Source organism: Lontra canadensis, unplaced genomic scaffold (assembly GCF_010015895.1).
Source record: "Lontra canadensis isolate GAN:19392208 unplaced genomic scaffold, GSC_riverotter_1.0 scaffold104, whole genome shotgun sequence".
In the NCBI taxonomy this organism is placed as follows: domain Eukaryota; kingdom Metazoa; phylum Chordata; class Mammalia; order Carnivora; family Mustelidae; genus Lontra; species Lontra canadensis.
The window spans coordinates 4,076,595-4,091,866 of record NW_022631098.1 but is presented as its reverse complement, the minus strand read 5'-3'; the positions used below and the strand labels follow the sequence as shown (position 1 = coordinate 4,091,866).

General features: G+C 38.4%; 1 protein-coding gene across 2 annotated transcripts in view; it reads left to right on the top strand.

Annotated features, from left to right (window-relative positions):
- Positions 1-13,470, top strand: part of ARHGAP20 (Rho GTPase activating protein 20) — a 123,562-nt gene extending 110,092 nt beyond the window's left edge. For both annotated transcript variants that reach the window (XM_032838325.1, XM_032838324.1), the window contains exons 11-15: positions 334-495; positions 4,101-4,210; positions 6,397-6,586; positions 7,940-8,054; positions 9,120-13,470. In XM_032838325.1, the coding sequence (XP_032694216.1) occupies positions 334-495; positions 4,101-4,210; positions 6,397-6,586; positions 7,940-8,054; positions 9,120-10,975 (2,433 nt within the window). In that variant the 3' untranslated portion in view covers positions 10,976-13,470. The remainder of the gene's footprint in view (positions 1-333; positions 496-4,100; positions 4,211-6,396; positions 6,587-7,939; positions 8,055-9,119) is intronic.
- Positions 13,471-15,272: the final 1,802 nt, after the last annotated feature.

Below are 15,272 nucleotides of genomic sequence, written 5' to 3'. Positions count from 1 at the left end.
AAGAGTCCACATTAGAGAATAATAGGAAAAGAGGAATAAGGGAAGGAGGGAGGCAAGTTTATAGGGACCTTGAAACAAAAAATATGATTTTAAACACAAAAGATAGTCTCATTAAAGTAAAATGTTTTATATGTTGAATATAGCAAGAATAAGTAGGGGAAAGAGGTTTAGAGATACCAAAACACAAACTGACTTCAGTCCAAGTAACAGCCCCTCCTCCAGTGCTTTTCCCCTGGGACACTCTAGCCTCTGGTGGCCAGAGAGGGCAAGTGTGTCTTCCCCTGCTTGTATCTGTGAAGTGCCATTTTGGTTTTTTCCTTTGCTTCCTTATAGGATATGCTTTTCTTTCTTAATCAAAAAGGACCCCTCACAAAAGGGATCTTCAGACAATCGGCCAATGTGAAATCCTGCAGAGAGCTAAAAGAAAAACTGAATTCTGGAGTTGAAGTACACCTAGACTGTGAATCTGTTTTTGTGATAGCATCTGTCTTGAAGGTAGGAAAGGTTCTCCCTTCATCTGCCCCACAGTGTAGCTCTGGGAGGAGACAACTGGTTTCTCTCATTACAACATTTTTACCAGCTGCAAAGAATCATAATGGATTTAGAATCTAAAAAGTGTTAAAAAAACAAAAATCAAAAATCACTTCACAAAATCAACATAGGCTTTTAAAAGCCCTTGCCAACAATATGGCATGTCAGAAATGCTTTTTGAATTTTTTCATCCCACATCACTCTCATCTTCATTCTGCCACCTCATACCAAAAAAAAAAAAAAAAAATTATAAATAGTCAAAGCACGTACCGCATGTTTACTAAAATAAACATCCTGATTATGATTATTCACAGTCTCATTACCTTCCTAATAAAGGCAAATTTTCAAAAATAAACTTGTATTAAACTTTGAAACAGAGTTTACCATGATAAACATTTGCCTAACAACTAAAACAAAAAATTGCTCACAGAGATCACTGAAAATTCCATTCACTTATACAATCATCATGCCTTCCCCTGTCCCCTAGTGCCTTTCTAAAGTAAGAGCAGAGTAGGAATGACTCCAGCATCTGGGTCTTTTATAAAAACCTTACCGCATTTGGCGCTTTTTATGGTTTTTACTTACCCTTTGCCCCTTGGTTACTTAACTCACACCCATAGTTGAGTTAGAAGTCTTCTAAAATGTTTTCCTCCCCACATTTTTGCAGATGCCTCACATGTTTTAAAAACCTAGAGTCAGTACCACCCCAGCTATAGCTTCTGCAGACCGGTTTTGGGCTCCATCTCCCAGCCCAGCTGGAAAACACCAGGGCAAGGGGTGGAGGAAAACATGGTGGAGATGACCCTTGAGTGTCCCTCCTCCTGCTCAGCCGCTTACAGAATCTTCCTTCATGACTTAATGGATAATCGGATGTTTCCTGGCAAATGAGCCACTTCTGCTCTTAACCCCTGCTGTAGACTTTTGCAATAATGTATCAGTCAAAAACAATCAGAGAGCTGGAGCTAGGCTCCTTTTATCTGTTTTGCAAAGGATTTGTGACTACTCCTCTGTCCTGAAATACAAAAAAGATATGTACAGTGTGCTTAGCAAATGTATGTCTAGTATAAATATGCATAATGAATTTTCCCTTTTTTTCTTTATATAATTAGGCTTTTTCCCATCTCTTAATTTAAAAAGTTAAAAGCCTACATTTTAGAAAATTTTCCTTACTATGCTATTCTTCATAGCACCACATTTAAAATTTTATACTAAATTTTTAAGACTATTATCGAGAAATACGGTTCTAAAGGAGTCAAATTAGATTTCAAATTGCAGAAATATCACTGGTCCAAAAATATCAAAAGACAAATGATTGAAAAATCTGGTTAAATGGGTTTCAAATAATTGAAGTTTTGTAATCATGTAACTGTGTGTTACTCTCATTTCTTCCCAGTGGTTGCAGGAAAGAAGATACTTTTTGCCAAAAGTTTTTGAGCTTTTGGTTTGTTTTGTTTCTTGTGTTTAAGACTATCTGAAAGTGGTACTTAAGTTTTACTTTAATTTTTTTACTTATGCTGGTTTTGCTTAAATACAAGCCTAACTCTTCAAACTGTTATGGGAAGAAAATTGCTTGAGACACTGTAACTTTGATCTAGTAAACCTTTAAGGAAAAGTTCATTTTTGATCCTACAGGAATCTCATCTCAAATTAGTTTGGGAGTTCTGCTGATGACCTGGGCTCTGCTCTCGGAGGGGAGGAGGTTTTCAGTTGAGTGCTGTGAGCTGGTGATTGTAATTCAGAACCAGAGCTCACATCCTTTCTCAGCTGTGATGGTGGTTGTATTTCGTAACTTGTTATTCCAGCTGTGGAGAGTTCATTGAGATGTTACGAGTTATTATCTTTCAAGTGTAGGTTTAAGATTTAATGATGTTTTTCTTCAAGACAGATCATAAGTATGTTTTCCACTGAGATTTAAAAAGAGAACTATTGTCATTGCCCCACTTTGAAATAACAAATTTTGCCTCTTCTAAATCTGACTTTTAAAGTAGGTGCCGCAACTAAAATTAGTTCGGAATTATGAAAATTTAATAGCTTTACCCAAAAGTAGATGACTTTTGTGATGACACATCTCAATTACAAGTATCCAGGTACATTTCTACAGAAGAAATAATAGAACAGAGAGAGGCTTTGAAGCAATCTCTTCCTACTTGTTAACTGCTCTAAAAAAATTTTATGGGAACATGTGACATGACTACAAAGAGGTGTTTTAAGTTATCTTAAAAATCTCAGTTATAGTTAGTTGGCCTTACCTTGTTCCTCATCAGTGTGTGGCCATGGAAAAAATAGCACCAGTTCAGTAATGACCTCTGTCTACTTTGTCTGGGACTGTGTGTGGCATTGAGGTGTACAGAGAAGAAGATAGGTTCTGTCCGTGCCCTGGGGGAGCTCATACTGGAGAAGATGCACAGCTAATGAGCAGAGCATAACAGTCAGATGCCGCAGCTTCCCGAGTAGTGATAGAGACAGGACGTGAGAATAACGGGTTGTGTGTTGCCATCTGTAAGGCACATAAGTAAAGTTGTTGACTGGGTTCTCCAGCAAGAGTTAAAACCGCGCAACTGCAGACTTTCACCTGTCTCCATGTTGTAAGCAAGAACTTGCAAGACCATGGGTACAGTGTTTAGACCTGAAATTGAGTTTTTTCCTGCCTAATCGTCACTGAGGTAGAGATCAGCCTTTGTAAGCGTGGCCTTGTTACCACCAAGCCAAAAGCAACCGAGAGAGTTGGCCTACATCACAAATGAATATAGGATCAGGACCAAATTTAATTTGTTTTTATGCTTTTTATAAACAAAAAATCAGATACCCTTGATCATATCCTATTTGTGATATGGTCTGGTTTCCTCACACCCAGCCCCACCAGCAGTCTCAGCGGACTAGGGTCTCAGAGGATAATGTACCAGGCACACTGCTGAGTGTGTGTCAGGCATGTGGGTGCTGTCCCAGACCCCCAGAGCCCAGACATACATAGCCTTGAATGCTTCCTCCCCAATCCCCATTATATGAGGGGAATGCCAGGAGAAACTCTGATTACCTCTGGATGGAGTTTTCACCAATGCTACTGGAATATAAAATTCCAAAATGACAGGGACTTTGTTTTACTCACTTCTCTGTCCCCAGCCCCTCAACCGTCCCTGGCATATTAGAGCAATTATGTGTAGAATGACCAGATGACTGACTATCACATTAGAAACCTCACAAATGTCTTAGTGTGTTTCTTTGAACAGGTGATTTGAGAGCAGAAAAAAAGGACTTGGGTTGGTTTGCCAGACCCTGTCATGTTGTACTAGTTGGTTAAAACATACACAAACGAAATTCCAGCCCAAAGAGGTTGAGCTTATCTTTCCCACTATACCCCAGATTCCAATTTCCCTCTGTTTTTTGTTAGAAAATAATCAAAGCCTGTGTTTCTATGTGCGCACAACAGCGGAGAGTTGGCACAGAGCTCCGTGTATTCCAAAAAAAGAAGGACTTAACTTTTCAATGAAATGTTTGCCTTTTTATTTCCCCAGAGTACATGTATGGCATGAGAATAATGACTTAAAATATTTATTTTCCTTCTGTAAAAGGATTTTCTACGAAATATTCCAGGAAGTATTTTTTCATCAGATCTCTATGATCATTGGGTCTGTGTCATGGATCAAGGAAATGATGAAGAGAAAATAAATACAATTCAAAGGTAATTATTCTAATTTAGTCATGTCTCAAAAATACTTAAAAAAAAACTTTTATAAGCTTGTCGACTCAAGTAATGACTCTCAAAGCCATATCCATGAAGACCAGTTTAAAAATAGATTTATGCTAGCTACTACCATTGTTATTATTGTTTTTCCCTAATCTTATTAACGTAGAATACTTAAGCATTGTACACCTCCTGTATATCTGAATCTGATAGGAGCTGAAACTCATTAAACTAATAACTAGACTCAATCTACAATTTATTATCTTAATTTTGGTAAATACTTAACTAACCATACAGCTCTTTGTCTATCTCATTCAGCAACTGAATTCAAACAGAGAAAATTCCCTCCCCTCTAGGAACTGATTGTCTTAGTAGAGTAGATAGATAAACCAAGGATTATAGGTGTAGCAGATCAGTGCTACAAGAGAGATATGGAGGAGGGTACTGCAGAGAGACAGTTTAACTATTGAAAAGTGTCAAGGAAAAAGCCTGTCCTATCACAAAGAATGCATTGTCTATTCTCGTGCAAATGGAGATTGCTGGCAGAACTCACCACCCAAATTCATTGTTTCCTGCATTATACGAGAATTGGAAAAAAGTGTCCATTAACAAAAGGCAGTACTCCCAGTTCTGTAAAAACCCAAGAATCCTAGTATCATTTATCTGAATAGGCTTGTTTAGTACAGTTTTTTTCTTGAGCAACTTTCAAATATGAATTATTATCTATACACTATCAGTAGACACCTTCTGTCAGTAGAACATATTACAACCGTTGAAGACACAAGAAATCAAAGCCAAGTCACACATACTATCTGTGCTTCCATTATGATTAGGTGGAAGCCAGCTTCTCTGTGTTGTTGCTCATTGTCTAAAACTGTGTATCCTACAAACTGCTAAAGGATGATTTAAAAAAAAAAAAAAAAGGTAAAATTAAGACTCATTCAAATATAAAATGAACAATACAAAAATTTTTATTTAAATCTTTAATTAATGAGAGAACCAGTTGGTTGTTACCACCAATTCGAAGGAGATTTCAAACTACCACAGCGTCCATAGTTGCTTCAGAAATGCTGAAATGATTTTACACCTAGACACAAAACTGGCTTTTTCTACTGGAGCATGAAGGGGAGCAGTAAATCCTATGTCTCTCCACCAGACAGAATTTTCAAGTCTATGGACAAGTGTTAAATGTAGTGCTATCAGAGGTCTGCAATTTACAGAGTTGTAGAATAGCTCAAAGATAAAGGGCCCCTAGAGAATCAGCCCAGAAGAATATGCTAGACAGCACCTTACTTTCCATTGAACACACTCAGTAATCTCTTAGTTTATTTCAATATCTCTTATAATTTGTCTTATGAAACTACTCAGTGTCAGTCCATCACACTGAAGAAGTGCCTCTGTGCTGTTTATGCAGCAAGAGTCACGTTACCTTATTTTCCCTCCCAGGTTGCAGACTCTTGTTGAAAAGAAACAACCATGAACATCAATGTATATGTCTTTTTTCTGGATAGTAGCTCATATAATTTTCAATGAATAATAATTTTAAAATCCCCTATCAATTACAAAATAGGAACAGTAGGAAATGTACTGTTGTAAGCTTGACTTATATATGAGAGTGATGCCAGCAAGAAAAAGAAGTTTGGGACAAAATTGACCTTGGAAGCTGATAGAGCAGAACATAAGCTCTCAGAATGGACCTAAAAGTCTTAAAAGTTGAGGTTTGGGTTCTCACCAAGAGATAAGAATTCCTGTATTGCTACTGAGAATAAAGAACCACTAAAATTTAATTATTGTTTAATTTCATCAAAAAGCTTTTTCGGGGAGGCTTGGTTGAGAATATTCTGAAATGTTACAGGATTTGCCTAAGTTAAAACACATTGCATTAATTTCAGGTGTATATTTCAGGCAGGCAACAGTTTTTTACAAGCCATTTTTCTGCATTATTTTTCATCTTCATTGGGTTGTGAAGACAGTGTACAAAATAAATAAGTAAATCCCCAGTCCATGTTTTCATTCTTTCTGTAAGGTAGTCCCTAAGTTGCAGGTACCATAGTAACTGAAATTCTTGCAAATCTGAACTGTGTTCTTTCTTTGCATGGTTTCCCATGAAAAGCAAGGGTTGCTTATCTACATAAGTTTTTTATGAAATGTCTTTCTTAAAAAGTGCATTTTTCTGTCTTTAGGCTATTAGACCAACTTCCGAGAGCCAACGTTGTTCTCCTAAGGTATCTTTTTGGGATATTATACAACATTGAGCAGCATTCCTCATCCAATCAGATGACTGCATTTAATTTGGCCGTGTGCATTGCTCCAAGCATTCTTTGGCCCCCTACTTCCTCCAGCCCAGAACTAGAAAATGAGTTTACAAAAAAGGTAATGAAGTTTTTCATTTTTATGCCCTGGGGGACTGAGTCCCCATTTTGAACCTTAAATTCAGGGTATTAATTCTGAAAGACGTTTTCTTGAATAACTTAAATACACCTCCTTAGAAATGTGAGCGTATTGAGTTTATCCTATCCTGGTATATTACAGAAAGGTACTTTCTTGAGCAAAACGGTGATAGCAGTTGGGTTACTTCTCTTCTCCCTTCAAGGAGGCAAAACACTATGGCTGACTTAAACCTTAGAGTTACACGAAAGAAAATGATATGATTTAATAAAAAAGAAGGACTTTAGACTTAGACAAGCCAAGGATCATTCTTCAGCTCCACCACGTGCCAGATGTACAATCTTGGATAAAATTAGTTCTGTTGATCCAGTTTCCTCATCTAAAAAATGGAGGTGGTGTTGATACCTAGTTCAGGCAGCAGTTACCTGAAATCACACCCTTCTAGAGCCTGCTAGCTAATATGGGGCTTAGGAATATTAGTTCCCACAGCTCCCAACACTCTGCCTGTTCCTTCTCCCCAGCTGCTGGGGCAAGGAAACCAAGGATACCTCCCAATACCTCTCAGTGGAGGCTCGGAGCTCCCTAGCAAAATCTCATCTCCAACCCCACCTCCTCCAGGAGGGAGAGAATTGCATAGGTAAAGACTAGTGAGGCAAAATGCAAGTTTTCTCTCTATCTGTATTCCCTACTTCACAGGGGAACCCACAGAGGATGCCCACTTCCCACACTTATGACAACTGCCTTTTACATATGAAATATATTTCATAAGTCTTTATCTAATGATACCTCATGAATTTTAATAAGCAAGTTTATTTCTTTACCCCAAATGCCCTAGAGAGAATACTTAAAGTTAGCCTAATTTTATTTTATTTTTTTAAATTTTATGTATTTAAAAGAGAACAGGGAGAGGGACAGAGGGAGAGAGAGAATCTTAAGCAGACTTCATGCTGAGTGAAGAGCACAGTGTGGGGCTCAGCCTCACAGCCCTGAGATCATGACCAGTGCCGAAATCAAGAGTCAGATGCTTATTAACCAACTGTACCACCCAGGGGCCCCAAGTTACCCTAATTTTAAAGATGTAGCCATAGTATAAAAATGTTAACATCGAGCTAAGGCCACAAGGAACTTTAGCCCACCAAATAAAATTAATTTCTACACCCAGACTACTCTTGCAAGTATCATAGTTTTTTAGGACGAACTATTTTGTGTATTTTTAAAGCATACATGAATTTTTCTCAAGATTCTTTTTCACTTTTAGTAAGATCAGGATTTATATATGAAATGTGCTTTAGAGACTATATGAAAAGTAGCACTTTCTTTTTGTCCTTTTTCATGCAGGTTTCTCTGCTTATACAATTTCTGATTGAAAATTGCTGTAGGATATTTGGAGAAGAAATCACTTCCCTCTTGGGACAGGTCTCAGTGAGATGTGATACTAGAGAGAACGCCTCAGGTATTGTGAATAATAATTGGATAGGTTTTTGTGAGAAACAGGCATGTGTCAGTGAAAATGCTGGGACAGTGTCCTGGGGCCTGTTTAGTGAAGGAAACCTCTGACCTTAGTCATGGGCCTAGGGTTTCTGCTTCTCCTTGCATGACCAGCTAATAGGTCAGGTTATGTTAACAGTGTGGTGGGGTTAAGAAATATGTAAGATGAGGTCCAGAACTTCCAGAAGCATCATATGTTATGTTTTTAAACGTCTTTTAAAAAGTATTTACAGAGATCCTTAACATGTGTAGTAGAACTGCTGTGGCTGAAATTAGAGTAAGATGTCCTAAAGAGGTGGAGGCGGGCCTGGTCTTCTCCCCCGTCTCCTTCCTCTGAGCGGCCCTCAAGATACTTCATGCTGTGGAACAATGTAGAAACCACTAGCACTGTGGGGCCAGGGGGCACTTTGAAACCAATCAACCTTCCAGAATACAAATTCCTGGACCACCAATTACTAGTTATCTTTGACCAATTATTTTTTTTTAATTTAAATTCAGTTAACCAATATAGTTAGTTTTTGGTGCAGTTTTCAATGATTCGTTAGTTTCATATAACCATTCTATTGCCACTGAACATCATTATCTTCATCAATAAATATGCGTGACATAATGTCTCACTTTTATGATTGTTGTAAAGATTAAAGTAGCAAACACTGGAGAGCTTGGGTTCATAAATGGTTCCTCTGAGATGAAACCATGTGTGCTCACCCGCAGTCATGAACCTGCATATACCTGGCATTCGTTCCTTTATATTTTGGACCATTTCTTGGTATTAACATCTCCTCATTGCTTTGAAGAGACCTTAATTAAGAAAGCCTTTTTCTTCAAGAACTGAGATAAATTCAGAATACTCAACATATTTTTTTTTTTTATTCTGGGGAGACTGAAAGATCCTTTCTAATACTAGGAATCTGAACAATCTTTATGAAAAGAAAATTAAACTAAGTACTAGAGATTGGGTTTTTTTTTTTTAAGGCAGCATGTATTTTTGGTAAGTAAAAATGTTAATTATGGTTTGATTTTTTGACAGATATCTCTTGCTTCCAACTGAATGACTCCTCCTATGACAGCTTGGAAAATGAGCTAAATGAGGATGTCGATGCTCCCTGTAGTGACTTGGTAAAGAAACTTGGTCAGGGTAGCAGAAGCATGGACTCTGTATTAACCCTCAGTGACTATGACCTTGACCAGCCTGAGGTGGAAGGCCTTTTAACCCTAAGCGACTTTGACTTGGACCGTTCTAAAGATGAAGATATTCAAATGGAACGGCCTCTTGAATCCAAGCCAGTGAATGTGGCAGTAGTGTACGCAAAGGTCCCACTGCGCGACCATGCCAGGGCTGCATCTGGCATGAGCACACCCAGCTACCTGTCCACAGCTGCAGCAGATGTTCCAAAAAGCCTGAGGCGACACCGGCGCTGCTCAGAGCCCAGCATCGATTATCTAGATTCTAAGCTTTCCTATCTCAGGGAATTTTATCAGAAAAAGCTACGCAAGTCCAGCTGTGATGCAATTCTCTCACAAAAAGATGAGGATTATCTGAAGCAGAATCAACCCCTCCAGGAAGAGGGTAAGACATATTTTAAACATGGTTTAGTCGCAGGCACTGATAGCAAGAAAAATGCCACTAATAAAAATGTTAAGAAGAAAAGCGTATCTGGGAATGAAGGAAATCACATTAAACTTTTTTCTAAATCCAAGCCAGTGGCCATTTCTGTGGCATCTTGTAGTCACATGTCCTCACAGGATCATACCGGGAGCCAGCCCTTTGGTGCAGATACATTGGGATACTCCCCACCACACACAGCAGATGCCCTCAAGACTTCAAGGAGGCACCGGCGCTGCTCAGAGCCCAACATGGATGACCAGCACTGCAAACTGACCTATCTCAGGGGAATGTATTCAAAGAAACAACATAAAACTAGCTATGAAGCTGGTCTCTTGCATGGAGAGGAAGATTATCTCCAGCGGCACAAGTCATTGCAAATGGAGGGGCAAAAGCTCATTAATCAGAGTTTGGTCATGGGGATTGAAGTGGGCAAGAGTAGTGGCACAAACCAAAACACAGAGAAGGGTTTACCCCCGAGATTAAACATCTGCCCAAGGACTAGCTATTCCAGCCTGTCCTCTCCAGGCACTTCCCCATCTGGCTCATCAGTGAGCTCCCAAGACAGCGCTTTTTCTCAGATTTCTGAACACTCCGTGTTTACCCCCACTGAAACTTCCTCTCCAATAGATTGCACTTTTCAAGCTCAAAGAAAACAAGAAGAGCTTTCTTCTGATTTTAGCAATTCCAGCCTCATTTCTGCGACTCCTGGTCCCTCATCAGGGCAGGCCAGCAGGCACCTGGCTTATACGAAAAAGGATACTGTAGAATGGCATTCACAGATACACTCTGTAACTCTTCACCCAAGCACATGGTTGAGAAATGGTGTGGCCAGTTTGAAAAACTGGTCCCTCAAAAAGAAGGCAAGAGCATCCAGACCAGAAGAAAAGAAAGTAAGTTCTCTAAAAGGACCCACAGAGCCACCTGCACACTCTCCTGGTATTTCAGAAGCCAACCCACTACAAGAGGGACAGAAAGACATGCCCCAAAGGGCACCTGAAGAACTTGGAACTGTGCATACAGCCCAGGGGTACAGTTCTTACTCCAGCCAGGACTCAGGGAGACACTGTAGCTCTCTGTTCAGCCTAAGGGAAGACGGACTCAAGCTTTGTGCAAAGTCCCACCAGGACGGAGAGAATAGTGAGCAGAGCTGCCCTGGTACACTGCACTGTAAGAGATCCTTACCTGGCTCTTTGTCTGTGCGTGATCTGTCTAGCCCAGACCCAGGGCCTACAGTGGTTTGTGATACTGGGGACCAACAATTAGCCAAAGACATTTAACCACAGTAAGAATGTTATGTGTACAAGAATAGAGACAAGTCTAAGAATCTGATGTCTACAAGAACAGAAACTGGGCTAATAATGATATAAAGACAAGATTATTATGACCCCTTTGTATAAATACATGGGATGGGTAGCATAAGGATAATCACTGCTAATACTTAGGACAACAAAGTAATTTTCTTTACTGAGACCATTTGGCAGAAAGTTGAGACCAAAAAATTTCATCATCTGTTTGGGAGGCTTTTCCTTATTAAAGCATGGGATTTGTCCTCTCCCGTGTTTTTGGAGATGACTAGCAGAGAGCCAGAGAAAACATCTTCTGTAGAGGAAGCATGCCCTACATGAGATTAGTACACTGAAAAGGCCAGGATATCCTAAGTGAAGAATAAGGACTGTGGAGAGGCGGGGTGGGTGCAGAGAAACAGCCACATTCCATGGAATGTTTTTAATAACTACGCAAGAAAAATGCCACTAATCAAAGTATTTTTTAAAAAGAGAAAGCATGTCCAGTAATGAAGGAAATCATGTAAAACATTCCCCTGAATCCAAGTCAGTAGGTATTTCTGTGACGTTCTGTAGTCAAGTGCCCTCACAGGAAGATTCCAGGAGTCAGCCCATCGATGCAGCTACAGTGGCATAGACTAGAATAATTCAAGAGCCATGAGTACCATAGTTTACTTGTTGGTTGTGTTCATTGATTGATTTTTCCATTGGTGTTCCGCTACTATGCAAAGGCTCCAGGAAGTAGATCTGTGAGGAGAGAGAAGGAAAGGTTGCTCATTTCAGTATCCTTTTCAGAGGTGCCTGTGCTAAGAGCATTCTCCAGAAATGCAACTTTTGCTATTAGAAGGTGACCTCCTGACAGCATTGACTATCCTGGTATTGAGTAAAAGATTGCAACACCAGTCCTCTCTCTATCTCTATTACACGAACTTGTTGCCAACATGTGACCAAAGTATGGCTCGTCTTTGTTGAAAAAAGATGTTTTTCTACAGCCCTGCCTCTTAGATTACCCAGCCAGGAAAAAATTACTGATAAACTGTCCCTTTTCTAATTGTCATTGGCAGTTGAAAGAGTAATTTTAAAGTTGACAGGTTATAAAAGAGTCACAGAATGGAACGCGCACCAATCAGCAGTCAGGCCTTCTCAGACCATTATTGGCTTTGGATTTTCTCACCTCTGGAAGTTTTACATATTTTTGTCCCAGATGATTCATGGTTTATATCCCATTAGTTTGTCTGCTATCCATGAATTTTTCTCCCCTCCCTTGCCTTAAAGGTTATACCACTACATCCCCTGAGTTATCTCCATGGATGATTAGGCCTCACCAGCCAGTGAGAAGGGATAGAATCAGGAAAGGATGTGCATCTTCCTTCATTTTAAGTACTTACTTAGAAGAAGTTGCTTAGAACCCATTTGGCCTCTTTAGTTCACCGTCCTTTCTCCCACTAACTTATACCAAATTATTTTTCTTAGCCACCAGGAAACTTTCGTGTCAAATGTTCTTTCCCTGTTGTCCTAAAGGTTGAATTTCTGAGTTATAGAAAAAATAACAATAATAATGTTTTCTGTAAAGTAGAAGTCCTTTCAGTATTAGCTACAGGTGCTACCTACCTCTATGGAACATGGCTGTGTTGGCCCTAGGCATTGTAATTAACTCTCAGAACTCTGTATTCAAAGAGCTCCTCCATGACACTGGCCATCTCAGTCACAGATGTGAAGTCAATTTTACCTTATAAACAGCCACTCTATGCTTAGATTCCTGAGTGTCCATATGCATCTTTTGTGATTTAATATATAAAGGCAACAGGGAGTTCCTCCCCTTCCCCTTCGGGCATACTACTGTCAGAACTGCAAGATGTGAATAAAGTTCTTACGGCTTGGAGTGTCGTTCTGGAAGAAGTTGTTTCTCCACTTAACAAAATAATAGTTCTCTCCTTTTTTCTTTCATCTGGGTGGGTAGAAAATTATCCACCCAATTTGAAGCATAGAAGAAAATAGATGCTGAGGTTTTCCATAACCATTCCTATTCTCTCTGTTTCCCTAGATGCTCCTGTAATACTTAATGTGAATAGTTTGTTAATATTGCTGTAATGTATTATATTGTATGATTGGAAGAAAGACGACACGTCATTTTATTATACTCTGTCAATCTATAATATATTAGACTGATGCTTTATCTAAAATGCTTTGAGTTTGTATAATATATCTTGACAAATTTTACTACCATATGTAATGTAATAAATGTGTATTTTTGTACTTGCAGAAACTGCTGCTAACTTTTAAAGTTGTTTGGTTTTCAAAGCACTGAAAATGGATATGTATGAAGTCCATGCTGTCTATTAAATAAAAAAAAATCTGTAGAGTTAACGATCCCATCAGAGCAATATTGCCCTTTTGTAGAATTGTTTTAGTTAATGAACCCAGTCTTTGCTTAACATTGAAAATTTTATAAAATGTATTTAATATTGAATTGGAACTTTGAACTTTTAGTCGTAGACCATGGTGAGTCTTTCTAGAAAAAGAGGGCTTTTTTTTTTCTTCTGTATTTTCCTAATCTTATCATTTACCAAACAAGTCATTGCTTTAGACACATAGTCTTCATTTTATTAGACATTATGATTTCGTTTTGCTCCTAGAATCAGATATAGTCTATATTCTCATATCAAGAGAATGATTAACTCCGTTTGACTGATTGTATGATTTTCTTATCTAAATTTGAATCGTCTGACCAGAGTACCCAGTTGATCCCGGACACATCCAGCCATTCCAAGATATCTGGATTCAGACACCCCAACACATCAATACTTGTGAGGTCTTCTAAACTCACTAAATGTTACTGATTTTTCATGGCTGCTGCTTATTTGCCTTCTCAAAATCCACTGAGGTTTCACTCTGTGTAAGTTTACCAAGCATTTCAAAAGAAACTCAAAAATAAAAACTACCTTAGTCCAGAAAAAATGATTTGCTTTAATAGAATACTGAAGACTAGCAACCCCACTGTCAGAAATGTCACTGATTATATCTGGGCAATGTACAGAGACACTGATGTTAATGTCTTTCTAAATTTTACAGAAATACAAAGATAATTTTGATGCTAAAAAAGAGTCTAAATCGACTAAAAACATTGGATTCAAGGAATTATCTCACATTGTGTTTTTCTGTCTTTCATGGCATGACATTGAATTGAAAGGCTCTAATGTATCCTTGAACCACTGGCATATTTTGTCCGTTGAAAAGAAACTCTAAGAATATTATATATCTTAAAGTTATGGCAGTGTTTAGCTGATATTTTCCTACTGGTCATGTTTGGGAGGAAGTCTTTGGAAACTCCATATTTCAATACAAAGAAAACTGCATATTTCAATACAAAGAAAAAACTGAATAATAAAGTCAGGTAAAATGTTAACTTTCTTTAATATCTATTTTAGTTATCAGGATATCTCATAAGCTAAGTTTCCTGCTGAGAAGAAGAGTTCTCTTGAGTTCTGTGCTGTCTGCCCCAAGTAGAAGTCCTACTCATTTTCTGAGCCACCTGTGAGTATAAATCCTTCATCCTTACTGTTTGTGGGTTGTTCTTTCTTAATATAGTGAACTCCTTGAGTTTCAGTTCTGCATAATGTCAGGTGTATGGTAGAATTTGCAGGTGTATAATTGGGAAGATCTTGGAGTCCCAAGGAAACATACACAAAGGACTGAACCAGATGTATTTTTTTCCTAACTTTGTACAGGACATGTTCTCATTTTGCATTATGCATCAGGGGCAGACGTATATACTTATAGAGTTCAAAGTGTTTTTCTCACCTATTTAATTAGGGCAAAGTAAATACGTTTTCTGGAGTTTGGTTTTATTTTAAATGGCTATATAAGTTGCAGATTTTGGAGACATTAAGATTTAAATATTAATTATTTACATATAGGTTTGATTTTAAATTACAATAACTTGGAATCAAATTTAGAACTCCTTGCAGCTTCTTGATCTACTAGGAAGAGTGAATAAGTTGGCTAAGAACCTGTACTTAGGAGGTAGACCCATTTCTAAGCAAGTAAATTGGATGGTATAGAGAAATACTCTTCCAAATCACAGGGGCTGAGATTGTTACTGCCTAAAATTTTCAGGAGGAAAAGAAGCACTTTATATCTTTGTGCAAGAATGAAATGACTGATAATTATCAAAACACATGAATTCAGAGATGCATACTGCTTTTAGGCACAGCAAATGGATAGAAGACAAGGAAATCTATAGATGAGCTAGCCAATTCAAGCAAGAAACTGAAATCACAAGGTCGTCGAA